The sequence below is a fragment of the Symphodus melops genome (genome assembly GCF_947650265.1).
Source record: "Symphodus melops genome assembly, chromosome: 1".
NCBI lineage: Eukaryota > Metazoa > Chordata > Actinopteri > Labriformes > Labridae > Symphodus > Symphodus melops.
This window is the reverse complement of record NC_136691.1, coordinates 7,042,989-7,057,308: the sequence shown is the minus strand read 5'-3', so window position 1 is coordinate 7,057,308 and position 14,320 is coordinate 7,042,989. Positions and strand designations below refer to the sequence as shown.

The 14,320-nt window shown below is 38.3% G+C and overlaps 1 protein-coding gene across 10 annotated transcripts in view; it reads right to left on the bottom strand.

Moving 5' to 3' along the window:
- Positions 1-2,188: 2,188 nt before the first annotated feature.
- Positions 2,189-14,320, bottom strand: part of gphnb (gephyrin b) — a 98,513-nt gene continuing 86,381 nt past the window's right edge. For 4 of the 10 annotated variants that reach the window (XM_079351471.1, XM_079351474.1, XM_079351472.1 and 1 more), the window contains 12 exons: positions 12,276-12,368; positions 10,988-11,043; positions 10,234-10,353; positions 9,705-9,763; positions 9,082-9,235; positions 7,535-7,656; positions 7,241-7,328; positions 6,577-6,650; positions 6,285-6,352; positions 6,020-6,123; positions 4,491-4,587; positions 2,189-3,637 (listed from right to left, as the gene is read on the bottom strand). In XM_079351471.1, coding sequence (XP_079207597.1) covers positions 3,504-3,637; positions 4,491-4,587; positions 6,020-6,123; positions 6,285-6,352; positions 6,577-6,650; positions 7,241-7,328; positions 7,535-7,656; positions 9,082-9,235; positions 9,705-9,763; positions 10,234-10,353; positions 10,988-11,043; positions 12,276-12,368 — 1,169 coding nt within the window. In that variant the 3' untranslated portion in view covers positions 2,189-3,503. The remainder of the gene's footprint in view (positions 3,638-4,490; positions 4,588-6,019; positions 6,124-6,284; positions 6,353-6,576; positions 6,651-7,240; positions 7,329-7,534; positions 7,657-9,081; positions 9,236-9,704; positions 9,764-10,233; positions 10,354-10,987; positions 11,044-12,275; positions 12,369-14,320) is intronic. The other 6 variants (XM_079351473.1, XM_079351477.1, XM_079351479.1 and 3 more) reach the window with 3 other exon arrangements.

Here is a 14,320-nt window from a genome sequence, read left to right as displayed (position 1 = left end):
TTCACCTCACAGAGCAGAACAGAAACTGTCTAATCTTACGCAGCCTCAGAAATATCTACACCAAAGCCTGAAGCGGCCCTTTTTTCTGCAGTATTTCTATTACGTTAATCCTTTCTGACACCTCTGTACTTAACCTCTTTTCCTCATTAGGCTTCCTGCTGCCAGTTCTGGATTCTGAAATATTTACCTTCCTCGAAAGAGACATGGTTAAAACCCTCTTTGCTCTGCAGTAATTCACTCCAACGCTGTTGTTTCCTTTTGTTTCTCTAAGGAGAAGCAGTGGAAGAAGAAAGCAGGCACTGCATTATCAGCGAACACACTGTCACAATTGTAATTCCCCATTCCAGCTCATTTAAAGGAGGCAGGATTCAAGTTAAAATGTGGTTTTGTACAGAGGTTCTAAACCTCAGGCTTGAATCCACTCCAAATGGTCCCAAAATAGATCTGAGGGGTCAAATGATTAACTGGACAGGAAAGACAGCAAGTCTTTTACCCATAAAACCTCATAAATACTTGGTCACAGTCTCTTATACCGCACGTCTCCATGATGGCAGGCAGCATCTCCATTCCTACGTATTTGCACCAGACAGACACAGGGAATTTGGGTTAACAGTGTGAAAATGGTTGCAGTTTTATTAGGTTGATACACAAAAGCACTTTAATAAGATCTGAAGAATGATTCTGATTTGGTTTGAAAAGTATGGTAGTGACCCCTGTGATGAAAGTGTGTTTATGTAGGCCCATACTGAACTTTAAAAAAAAAAAGAGGAAAATTAGGACTGGGACCTTACGAGTCTTCCCCATCACAGTTCACATCATGATCCCTGACTGCTCGAAATAATGAAAACAATTCTCTTTATACTCCGTGACACTTGCCTAGGCTCTCTTATACTGTCACTGTCATCACAGCCACTAGAGGTCACTGTGTATCTATAAACTTAAATGCAGGTCAAAGAAGCTGTGGCACAATTTGTGTTTAGTGGACACTTACATATTGCTTTTCTTTCTTTTTTTTTTTAAGGATCACAAGCTAAAAAACATTATTTTTTCGACTCAGGGACATCTTTTCATCAGAGCCAAACATAAAATAATCATATTATTAAACATAGTGTTTATGATCAAAGACTGTTTCCGCCTTGATTCTTTGCTTATTAAAGTCAAACTCTGTGGTTTGAGGAAGCTAAGACACAGACCCGTCGCCAGACCTTAGTCTTAGGTGGGACATATGAAATGCATGGGGGGGGCACAATTATTATCAGCCAGTACGCATATTTTAATAATCCTATACTGTATTCGCGAAGCACGCAAACATCATGTTAAACTTAACTTCTGTTTTAGTTGTATTTAGATGAAAAAGAATACAGCCAAATGGTGAGAGGACTGACTATCTGACTGACTATCTATCTATCTATCTATCTATCTATCTGTCTGTCTGTCTGTCTGTCTGTCTGTCTGTCTGTCTGTCTGTCTGTCTGTCTGTCTGTCTGTCTGCCTGTCTGTCTGTCTGTCTGTCTGTCTGTCTGTCTGTCTATCTATCTATCTATCTATCTATCTATCTATCTATCTATCTATCTATCTGGGCGTCAGAGAACCTTCTCATCCTTCCATCCACACTTAAACTTAAAGGGTTAAAACTTAAACTTCTTTAAGGTTCTTTTTAAAAGCAAGCTGAATCAGCGGGGCCTTGCTTACGAGCAGCATACTGCGGCGATGCTCTGAGAAGACGCTTTGGAGCATGGAAAATGAGTTTTCACACATGACTGTAGAAGCTCCTAAAGTTAGGGCAAAGGTGTGTGCTGTGAGAACATTCGGCATAGCCTGGATTTATACGGATATCCATGGCGAAATTAAGTCTTTAAACCGGCAAAAACTCATCCAGCTTTCAAAAATCCGCGGTAACGTCGAGTGGCTACAGTGACGTAGTTTAACTTTCTTTTTAGTCAGTCTGTGATAGGCTGTTGCAGTGTAAATTCCTATCAAACACAATCACACCATTGTTTCTTTATATTTTTGATGGTTTACTGATAACGAATGCAACATCAATGCAACATAATTTGCATCTATGATAATATAATATATATATATATTTTTTTAGAAAAAAAAAAAAAAGATCTGTGCCTCAAGTGGGGGGGGCACAAGCATTTATGCGGGTGGGCCCGGCCACCTATGGCCCGCCGATAGCGACGGGTGTGATAAGACAACGACTCATTCATACACAGTTCATGCTCTCTGCTAACCTCCAGGCCACTAGCCAGCCAACTTTAGCACCAAAGAATAACATCACTGTTTTTTCTTTAGATATATTTTATTAAAAAAGGAAACCCAACAAGAACTTTTTTTTTACATAATGATCAAGGATTTTTATTATCTTAGTCTCTTTCATCAGTTTCATATCATTACAGAAAATGTTTATAGTACAGCGTTGTTCAATGTCTCCTCATTGCTTAATAATTTCCTTAGGAGTGCTGGTCACATATATCTGTACAATATGGTTCTCATTTTTTTCTGTACATTTTTTGTGAAGTTGGTTAAAAAGGCTGTCAGCACTTAAATAAGCTGTTTCTTTTCTTTCTTTTTTAAATTTCTTAAATAGTTGTTCAAATAAAAGATTATTTTTCCCAGGTTGAGCTCGCCCCCTGGGGGAGTTTGGGGCAGAGTTTTACACCCAGTCACCGTGAGTATAAGGAAGCTTCAGGGTCTGGGCAGACTGGGGTGTGCCCCCTCCCACCCCCCCCTCCCCTCACCACCACCACCTCCACCTCCTCCCCATCCCAACACCAGCTCTCCCCCTGCCCAGGCATTTGGCACTGCGCACATAAACAAGACTCACAAGATAAACAACAAGCAAAGCTCTTTGTGAAGCCATTATGATGCATACTAATGAGAGAAAAACAGAAGTGTCACCTTGATGGGCGCTCGAAAAGGAAGTGGTCTCGATGTGCCCCCTCTTCCTCTTAGCTGAGCACCATGGGGAGTCTGGAGTCTTCCTCAATGTTTTCTTCATTTTTCAAAAAACTGATTATTTTTTTCCACTAAAGATGAGAAAATAATATTTTTCTTTTTTTTGTCCTGGCAGGCACCTACAGCTGTCTATTAAAATGCTACTGCTATAGATAAGGTCTAGCATTGAACACACAAAGCAATTGCAATGAAAGGAACAGAGTTGCCTTAATATAATAATGATAATAAGAAGAATAATGATAATAATAATAAGAATAATCATAATAATATATTACAGAATAAATCTCTTTTTATAATTAGATTTTTTCATTAAAAGTTATATTTTCTTTGTTTGAAATACTATAATCTTTTTAAATTAATTCTTTCATATGTATCTAGGTTGTGATCAAGATGTTGACTATACCTCAACTTTATCCAAATCAATAAAAACTAGCTGTGCCGTTGCATATTACAGAATAGTCAATGATATGTGGACATGCACCGTGAACCACCCATTCCAACCCCGCTATATGACGCCGACGCTCCGTCCCTCTGTGATGACATCATAGCCGGCCGATGACCATGACGTCGACCACCTCGCCCTTGTGCAGCTCCACGTATTGCTCTGTTTTGGGAGGTAGCATCAGGAGCCCGTTAGCACTGCGCATGCTCATCAGTCTGCTGCTCACCTGGTTCCCTGCAGCAGAGAGGAAGGGGGCCACGGAGGGGACAAAATACTTCAGACTTAAGATCTTAACTAGGACGGAAACTGGGAAATAGTCTTGTGGCATTGTGTTTCATTCTCTCAAAGGTAAACAATATGACAGTTTTGATAAATTCTATGATTTATCACTTTTAAAAAATGAAATAAATTGTGGGTCAGCTTTCCAAATGTGGTAAATTAGGGAATGTGTACATTTTGATATTTTTATGTATTTAAATGATTTTGTTCTCTTTTGATTCCTAGCTTGATGGGCAGTGATAAATCAACAATTTAATCTCGATGGATGAGCACTTTTAAAACAGGTCTAAGTTAAATCATTCCTCATCTTTGCGTACTTCATTCTTTGAATTTCATTGCTTTTACACTTTGTAAGTAATCTTATATTGTATTAAATGTTGTATTTAAATGCCTTTTTTTCCACTCTTTCACTTGGTTCTTTTAATTGAACTACTATTTATACACATTAAAGCCTTATGTCATAATTCTTTCTGTGTTTGGGATATTTTAATATCTTGTTTCTGCTCAACATGTCTCTTCTAATGCCTTTAATGTTCCTACTTTTTAGTTTTTAACTGTGAAGCACTTTAAATTTGTCGATGCATAAATAATGCTTTATAAATAAACTTTCCTTGCTCTTTAAGTTAACCAATGAACAAATTAATCAAATTTATTTCAAATTGTCTTCACCTTTTTTTAAACAAAGAAGTCACTTGAGATTTGAATCTCCTTTAAGAGAGAGTTCTGGCCATAATACATAAATGATGTCATATATGTGTCATACAGAATCTCTCATGGTACATTTTGGTTCAGCCTTTGATTCTGGTACCTGTGCTCTGTGCCCACGGCAGAGGCTCCTGGTGATGCCATGTCAGAATGCAGCGGTGGTATTCAGGGCGAGGGTCCAATTTCACATCACATGACAACTTTGGAAAAGAACAAAGAGCAAATATATGATTTATGTAAAGCAGTCAACTCTACCATTTTTTCCTCTGTTCTGTAATGTATCGGTGGATGTCTATAATGTGGAAAAAAAACACGTCTGCTCATTATATCATGTAAGTGTTCTCATTTACCAACCCAGTTATCTACCTGTAATACTTAAAGACAGCTTCAGGTGTAAAAAGTAAAATAGTGTAGAAATGTTTGCTAAATGTATTTAAAACCATGCTTTCATGACTTTAGTCTGGTAAAGCGATGGACTCATGACCTCAATGAAAACCACGAGTAAAAGTTGTTCTTTATACTTCTGATCTGACTTGTGAAGTTCTGCCAGAAATCCAGAAAAATCTTGGGCTCTGTCACATTTCATGTTTGTTTAGCATTAGCCTCGGGGATTGTTTTTGTGCCAGAATGAGAAAAGTCCTGGATCACAAATTTCCATCCAACACATGAATGCAGAACAATAAAGCTGATTCAGTAATACAGCTAAAAACCCCTCCCTAAATAAATAAAACAAATGTGACTAACTAGGGTGAAAGATGCACATTCTGCCAAATTCTTTTGTACATTTCTAAACTTTATACATTTCCTAATAGGCAACCTAGAAGCGGCGGAAACTCTTCCAACTTATTGGCAGCTGTGGAGAACATTATCTGACCTGGGTCTGAAGCCATCTGCTGAGGAAATTTATCTGGCTACATCTGTGCTCTCGGCCCATCAGTCCCACGCTAAGTGGCAGTAATGCATGCAAGTGGATTTTCCAACTGCTTTATAACAGCAAATGATGTAGGAGAGATCCCTGGATAGCACCCATGATGGCAGGGGACCAGACCTCTCACTCCATGATGCTAGTTTGGGGACACGAGCTGGGGCTGTTCACTGTGTTTGACATTATGGTGTTTCTTTCTTCCCTTTTTCCCACTACTTAATGATGAATATTCATGAGCATGGCGCAGGCCTGCAGGTCAGTGTGGGCCGTGATTGGTTCCTCTGCCAAGTGGAAGCAAAACATGCTGGTCATAAATATGTATCAGGCGGATGATGAAAATAGTGTTAAATCAAGGACTAAGATGCAATGGACTGCAATCATACACCCTGAAACTTTAAGTCAAACATTGAAAATATCAAGTTTTACATTTCACCTCTGCTGTACTTTGTTGAATCTGCACTCAAATATTTACCTTTTGTCCTCTCTAAGACTAAACCTGGCATCTTTTGTTTTCTTATTACCAAGAGAAGGCCAAACCTTTATAATTTCACAAAGGCTATGACAGTTTATTGTGCAAATCTGAAGATACCTTGTGTCTGATGATAAACAAACACAGCAACACTTTTTGTGACCACCCACAGACTATGAACTTTGTGTGTCTTGGCCACTGAGTTTCCCGTTTTGCTCCCCCCTCCCATGCATCCTACCCTCGCTTTAATGATGGTAGGCCTAGGGTCCAAAATGCCCTGCATCTTCCTCAAGGCAGGGATGACAAAAAGATTACAGGTGACAACAGCGGACACGGGGTTTCCTAGGACAGAAGGGTGGACGGAGCGAGGAGAGAGATGGAAGAAAGAGTAAAGGGACGAGAGAGAGAGAGAGAGAGAGAGAGAGAGGGAGAGGGAGAAATATATGAGTAACAACTCTTCGGAAACAGCAGAGTGAATCACTCTTACTCTCAACTTCACACACTACCTGGGAGGGCAAAGATTAGTTTGCGAGCACCATCCATGTCCAAGGTGGCAAATGTTGTTGGGAGACTGTAATGAGATATTTATATTAGAAATATATTTAGAATAAAGTCCTCAGTGTTTTTACTGTCAACCATTTCACAGAAAACTTCTACCTTTTAAATCCTCCATCGTATTTAAATGTATTTCCCTTCAATGTATATCAACTATCCAAACTGATAATCTTGGGAATTTTAACTCATTCTATTTCAAACTCTGGTTGTAATTATTTCAAGAAAATAAAGTATTCTTACCCTGGTTTCATGAATACACGACCAAAATGGATCTGAGCATGGAGATCAATATCAAGCACCTGTTTTAGGTAGTCCTAAGAAAAGACAAACACACAAAAATACAAATAATTACAACAAACAATTACCCAACATTATAACCAAAACGGACCTTTACCATATGGTAAGGCTTAAAAGTTAATTTGCGTGCAAAAGCACCTAAATGAAAGTTCCTGTGAGGAACAAAACAAAAACGTGTCCTTTTCTGCCGTTTATGTTCATATGTTTTGCTGATCTTGTCTTATACACAAGTGGGTTTTTTTTAACAGTAAAAGCTATCACTCACTATGAAGCTTTGCCGTGTAAAATATTAACACAAGCTGTTCTGAGCATGCTGGTAAGCTCTTCATCTGATGTTAATATTAACAATATAGAAATTATCAAGTGTACGGCTGATTGTCTTGCTTGCTACTGTATGTAGTATTCCTTTCAATCAGTTTCATAACCAGCTAAAAACCCATCAAAACACTTGGTGATCCAAAATTTGTGATTGTATAATTAATAATATAAGAATATAAGCAGGAATTTCTTCCAAAGGAAAGGTTGTCATTACTCTTCTCAACCACTAGGTGTCAGTGAAACACAATGTCATGTTTGGAAATGTGATGTCTTTGCTCTGCCGTCATACCTTCTCTCCCATAGACACTCCTCCTGAGGTGATGATGACATCAGCACGGCTGATGCCTTCATTCAGAGCGTTGAGAAGGTCATCGGGGCTGCACACACACACACACACACACACACACACACACACGCACGCACAAGCACACACACGTGCACAGACAGATGCATGTTAATTGAGCATCCCACAGAAGAAGAAGCAATGGAGGGGAAAAGAAAATGAAAAGCTATTTTATAGATAAGGGAAATTAGGATTATGTTCTTCATTTTATTGTATGGGAGAATAAATATAAGAGCGTACTTGTCTCCCACGATGCCCAGGTTGATGGTAGGGTAGCCGTGTTCCTGGATAGTAGCCAGCAGGGTGGAGCGATTGCTGTCCCTGATCTTCCCAGGATGGAGGTCGTCTTCTGGGTTCAGCAGCTGCAACGACAAATTAGGCAAGAACAGAATACTCTCTTTATAGCTTCAGTGACTATTGTTTCAAGCTTATGTACATAAATAGAAAAAAACATATATTGTATATATTATGTTAATGTAATGTAATTGTGTTATTCATTAAATATTTAAAGCATCTCTTTGTCTCATTTAATCGGGAAAAAAAAAATGTTTGTAATATTTTCTATATTTCAAAAAACTTCCATGGTACCAAGTGGGTTGGTTTTGAAGAAAGTCCTATTAACTGATGATATCACCTCTTAGGTGTTGTTTCACTTTAATCCAAGAAAAAGCCAATCCCCCCCCCCCCGCCTCAAAAAAAGCCAGCCATCCTCCCTTTAACCTGTTTTTCAGAGGTGTATGGTTGCCTCTTTATTTCATTTACTTCAAATTTACTTTGAACGGTTAATAAGACAAAAGATTCTCTGAGGGTGAGTTGTGAATTTCAATAAGCAACTAAATAAGAGATATTTTCTTTAAACAAAAACAAAAAAAGAGCCAAAACAGATGATAAACTTTAAAGATCATCTTCTGTTTCTACTTGAATTATGTACAGGCCACACATGAGTGACTTTCATCAAGTGTAATGTGTGTAAGTTTTCATTCAAAATTAAAGGAAAAACCTCCTGGTCTTCTATTTTTAGTCCTTCATTTTTTCCATCCTTACTTTTATGAATAGAACTACAAATTTAAATGTTGAGTTTCTTTTAAGGGGAGAATTAAGGATGAATATGTGTCATGAGAACCGCAATCATTAAAGGAAGAGGAAAAATAAGAGGAAACACCACAAACTAAGATATGAACATGTAATGAGGGCTCCATGATGACTTTTCAGGCAGATTTCAGGCACTGTATACTTGAAGCTTTGTAAACACCTGATAAATGCTACATTAGGACAATGAATAAACTTCACACCAAGATGGATGAAATAGCATTGCCACAGGTAAGAATGAGAGGTCAAAGCAGCCATATCTAATTCTCTCTTTCAGCAGACTTGCCCAAAGAAGTTGAGCTGAGGACAAGAAACTCACTTCAAGTATTGGAACACAGCCATGATGTTGGTGCCTCACGGCAGACTTATACAATTGAGACATATCAGCACAGAACAAAGAACAAGGTATCTAGGGTCTGATGAGGATTTCTGTGAAGGTTTCACACCTTGTGTTGTTTCAACAGCACATCTGTCACACAGAAATAATACTAATATAATCCTAATGTTCAAAAGAAGCCACCTGTTGACAATAAAAACATCCTACCCAAGTGAAAGCACACATGATAAACTGCATGCATAATGAGCCCTAACTGTTGTTATGCTGTTTGCAGGCAAAGAAAACAAGGCTGACTGTGCTATCTCTGTACTATCAGTCCAAATAGTAATGAATGATTTATATGTTGTTTTTTGACACTTACCTCGTTTCCCGTGGACATAACAGCCACCACAGGGAATTTCTGGACCTCTACCTCTGTGACTCCCACAGTGGCTAGGAGACCGATCTCAGATGGGCCCATGTGGGTGCCCTTTGCAAGCACACACTCCCCACGCTTAATGTCATGACCGATGGGCCTATGGCAGGACGGCAGAGACAATAATCAGAGGAAAAGAGAGGAAGGAAAAGAGAGAATACATGATTATAATTCATAATAGGTGTCAGTGTATGCTGCAAGGTCAATACAGAAACATGGTAGAGACCCGAAAAGGCAGAACAAAAAACATGCTAGTTACTTTATGTCTATTGTAGGTACACGTTTATTGTAAGAATTAAGAGTATTGAAAAAATGAGTGCATAAGATCATCATAATAGCTGTCACTTTTCACCATCATGTCACTTTGTGAATTGTCTTCTGTAGAGACCCCCTTGAAGACAAGATGATACATCTCAAGGGTCTTATCTTAATCAAATTAAATACCCTTTTTTTAAAAGCCCCATAATAAGTTCTATATTTTGTTGTTTATTTCACCCTAAATTTCTGCGGTAACTTTCATCAGCTTGATGCTTACTATAGCTGACAAAAAATGTACAACATTTACAAACCTGATGTCCTGCCCAGGACGAGCCTGTACAAGGATTCGTACCTCCAGCTCTTCTGTGCCCTGAAAGACAAACCAGCTGTTGGAGCCATCACAGTGTATAGATTCAGTTTTCTATACACAAAAGTACATTTCTCCGCCTGCGAGATTAATAAAGGATTATCCTATCCTATCTTAAAATACATTGAATTTTATTCATGTCTTGGCTCAACTAATTCAATGTTATTATTTTATTTTATAACTTTAAAATAATAGAGATATAAAGATACAATAAAATAATAATGACAATAAAATAAAACAAAGTAAAGTAAAGTAAATAAGAATGAAAGTAACTTTCTCAGTGATATTTAAAACAACCAGAATCCATTTTCATTGACTAGATGTGAACCCTTTATAGTACCTGTAAATACGTAATTGTAAATCAGAATGTCCTTCACAGGGTGATTGCTGGTTGTGTTGAGTTGACCACAAGCGTGATTCTAACTTTTCCCCACCTGTTTATTGTTAAAAAAAAGACCTGAAGTCAGAATTACATCTTCAGACTCGCGGAGCAGCTCGGTGTCCTCCACCTGGACTACGGCGTCAGCCCCGCACGGGATAGGAGCACCCGTTGTCACCCTCATCACCTGGCCAGGCATCACTGTGTGGGTGGGCTGTACAGAGACAAGTATAAGGTATAGTTACAATATACAAAGAAGATAAACCATGAAAGCAGTTTTCATTGTTTGTCAAAAGTAAAAAGCAAAGTGACATGACTGGTTAATACACACTCTTTCTTAAAATGTCCACACAAAAATCATCTGACAAGCTAAAGAAAGCTTTGAGCCCAGAAAACCTTATTGATCTCACATGAAGAAGAAACAACAACAACCACGATATTGCACATTAAGAATAGATATGAAGAATAAGAAGCTGAATTCAGCATATGAATGCATGAAACAAGAGTAAGTGTTTGCATGTGTGATTTAAGGTGAGAGGTGGAGACAGTCGATAAATCTCTGCAGCTTGCTCTTGTCTCTGAGGTTAAATCTATTTTGTAGTTAAGAAGCACTTTGACTTTGGAGCCCTGCTTTTGGGCGAAGGGCTTTTCATCATCTGCTGGGGGGAACATACTGGTGTGCAATTACATGAGCTGTAATTGCACAGTGTGAGGTGAAGGACAAAAGTAAGGTTAATTATTTTCATACACAGGGTATTTGAACATTTGCACAATTGTAACTGCGTTCTTTGCTTTTTTCTTTTAGGAAAGAGAAACACGTGTCTAGTAGTGTTAAAGTGCATGCAAACCTGCTCTCCAGCTTGGGACTCTCCAATGATGAAGCGGTCGCCTGGGCCATCAGCCGCTAAAATAAAAGAAAGATTTAAAAGCATTACGCACGTGTGTAGCAGAAAAACTTTTTTTTTTCACACTGATTTACTCGTTAGACATACTTTTTATAACACCTTCTGGGTCATGTCATAACTTGCAGTACCACTATCACGTTTTTCAGTCTAAAACAAACTGTAGCTTAAGTTGCAGACTATTGAGGCTAAACACAAGACCCTTGACAAACTTATTTCTGCACTGAAGCTGTCTGTCACCAAGACTTCATGCTATATCTTTCCCTGCATGCTGCCTGATCTCGTTTGCACTTGCTTTGTCTGTTATTATCGTGTCAGCATACAGGATGCATGTTTTTAAACCCCTATTTTTCCAACTCAAGCATGCTTTGAGCACAGACAGAAAGCAGTCTTCTCTCCTGACCCACATAACTTCAGGTGATGCAGTCAGTGGGAAGTTGTTAACTACAAATGCAATGCATAATTTATTCAGAGTTTGTCTTTTCTCCCCCAATAACTCCAGTGACACTTTAAAATGTTTCGTAGTTTTTTTTTTATTATACAGGAGTACACTCCCTCTGGAGAAACTTTTTGTCTCCTTCCATCCCTGTAGTCTATGCACTTAAACCTCTAGAATCAGCACATGTATGCCTGTGCAGGTGCTGGATCCTTAGGACAGGTGGATTAAGCCCAGAGAGTCCTGTGGGCTTCTGTTCCTCCTACCTCATCAGCAGTAGTCAACCCCAGATGTTATAAGCAAGAGTGTTTGAGAAGTCTGACGCAAACAAGCTGTCTGCATGCTCTCCAGGTTAACTTAGGCTCTTAATGAACTTCCAGAACACCAAACCATTTCTGTACCGATTATACTCAATATTCTTGCCTGGATCTCTGGAACCCCTTTTAAAAGTTGATGCAGCACAAGAAATTAAAACTATATTAAATAAACCAATTATCTTCTTTGTTCTGTTCTCAACCTAGCTGCTACACATTTAAGAGCCTAAACTGCCTTCAGTTCAGCATGGCAGAAGAAGCAGGCCCAGAAGAGGCCCAGGGTTGGGTTACCTTTTCAATTTATAGGAGAGCTAAATCTCTGAATTCAAAAGTGTCTATTTACTCTATATAAGCAAGTTATAGGGCCTTAATATTCTTATATAACTTTTATAATGCACATTGCATTTTTTTTCAACATTTATTTGGCAACACTGACTCAAACAGAACGTTATTTCAATAAACATTCTGCCTTCATGGTACTTACCTCTCACAGCATAACCATCCTTAACAGAAGCAGGGAAGGGAGGCAGGTTGTCTTTGGCATAAACGTCCTGAGCCAGGACTCGACCCATTCCATCTGTGGGAGAAAACGAAGAACATGAGTGTGATGAGGGCGGATAGCAGTGGCGGATGGAGAGAGAGAACTGGAGAGAATAAAAAAAAAAATGCATCTGATTCAGATGGAGACACAGAGGGGCATATGAGCCGGAGGTGTGTGTGTTCTTGAGGGGGATATAGTGTGTCACCATGAATCAGGATCTCTGTACATGACTCACCACCTGACCAGCACATAGACACACACTCTCTTTTTTTTCTATTTTCATACAACAAGTGAAGGCTTGTAAGTGTCCTCATCCAATTTTTTCAACCACTTCCACCAGCCAGACAACTTAAAAACATCTGGGAATCATTTCTGTAGGACGAACAGAGACTCTGCAAAAAAGCAAGCCAAAAGCTCAGAGAGAGAGAAAGAAAGAGAAGAGAGATGGAAGGAAAAAAGACAGAAAAGACAGTGAGAGAGTGGGCGAAGAAGAAAATCCTGGCCCTAAAATACTTTAAGCTGCTGTGTGGCTATATATAGCTTTTCCCAGAGCCTTTATTCTATGATTATGTGGGTGTTAATATCAAGATCTAAGCTTTGATATCAGTGAAAAAAAAGGCATGAAACCATATATCCTCCCACACATGCACACAAACATTAGCTTTTTAGATAGAAGAAATAAGAAGCAACTGTAAATAATGCATCTCATGTGATTTCTCAGATCTTTACATTCTCTGAGATATTTTTGTGCGTCTTCATTAGCAGCGTGTTACATCCATGTGCTGTGTCTGAGTTGTGTATAAAAATAGAACAGAAGTGGTGTCTCGTTTCTGAAGATGAATATGCGTTGAAACATAGGGCCACATTTTCATACACTTATTGTCATAAGACCAAGGGCATTGTGACATAACTTATTAAAAAAAATCTGCACCAAGATACTATCTTGACATTTTAAAATTATGCCTAACATACTGGACCTTTACATGTACCTTTTTATTGCTTATATGTAGATGGTAAAAATTTGGTATTTTAAAAATGTGATTTACACACTAATTAACTTTCATCTTAAGTGCTAGAGAACAAAATTGATACCTTTGTCTTAAGAAAAAATATGGAGATCAATCAATCTTTATCAATAAATCCTTATTTGTATTGCGCCAAAACAAGCGTTATCTCAAGACACTTAACAAAAAGCAGATAGACGAGCTTACTTATTGCTAAGCCTTTACTTATGTAGTTGCCATGGCTTATCACAGCCAGCCACCTATTTTATACACAGTAAACAAAAACCACCTGTAAGAATATTTGTAAACCGTCCTAACAAATTGTTACATTTCAGTTGTTTAATAAGAACAAATTATTATCATTTTTTTTAATAAACTACAAGTACTTTATCCTTGTAACGAATGTTTTTAGCAAGCTACGCTGCTTCAGTATGAGAGTGGAAGCTACCATACCGTAGATATAGCTAGCAAGTAATTAGTATTAGCTCAATACTGTCTCTTGAGGTTCATTAGTGTGAATACTTCCAAGCTAAACTATTCTAAGCTAACTAAGCTATGTTTATCTGCTGCAGGTGGTTGTTTAGTATTTACAATGCTGACATGAGGGTGTTATGAATCGTCTCATCTAAATCACAGCCAGAAAATATCACACTATTCTCTAGATGTTTTATGAAAATGAAGTACATTTTGACAAAACTATCAGACTGTCAAGTATTAATTGTTTTCTTTAGATTTACCAGAAAAAGTAGTTTTGTATTGAAAATGATTGAAAATTGCATTAGTGGACCCAGGACCAAAATATGAGATAGATCCAGGTGTTTCTATACTCATGAGCTGAAAATTATGGTACGCACCAATCAACACACTACACTACACGAAGTGTGCACTTTACACACACAGATGCAGAGCTTGCTCAGTCCAGCAGGGGAGCTGCTCCAGCTTTTGTCTCTTTAAATATTTAATCTCTCATTTCCTCCCTATCCC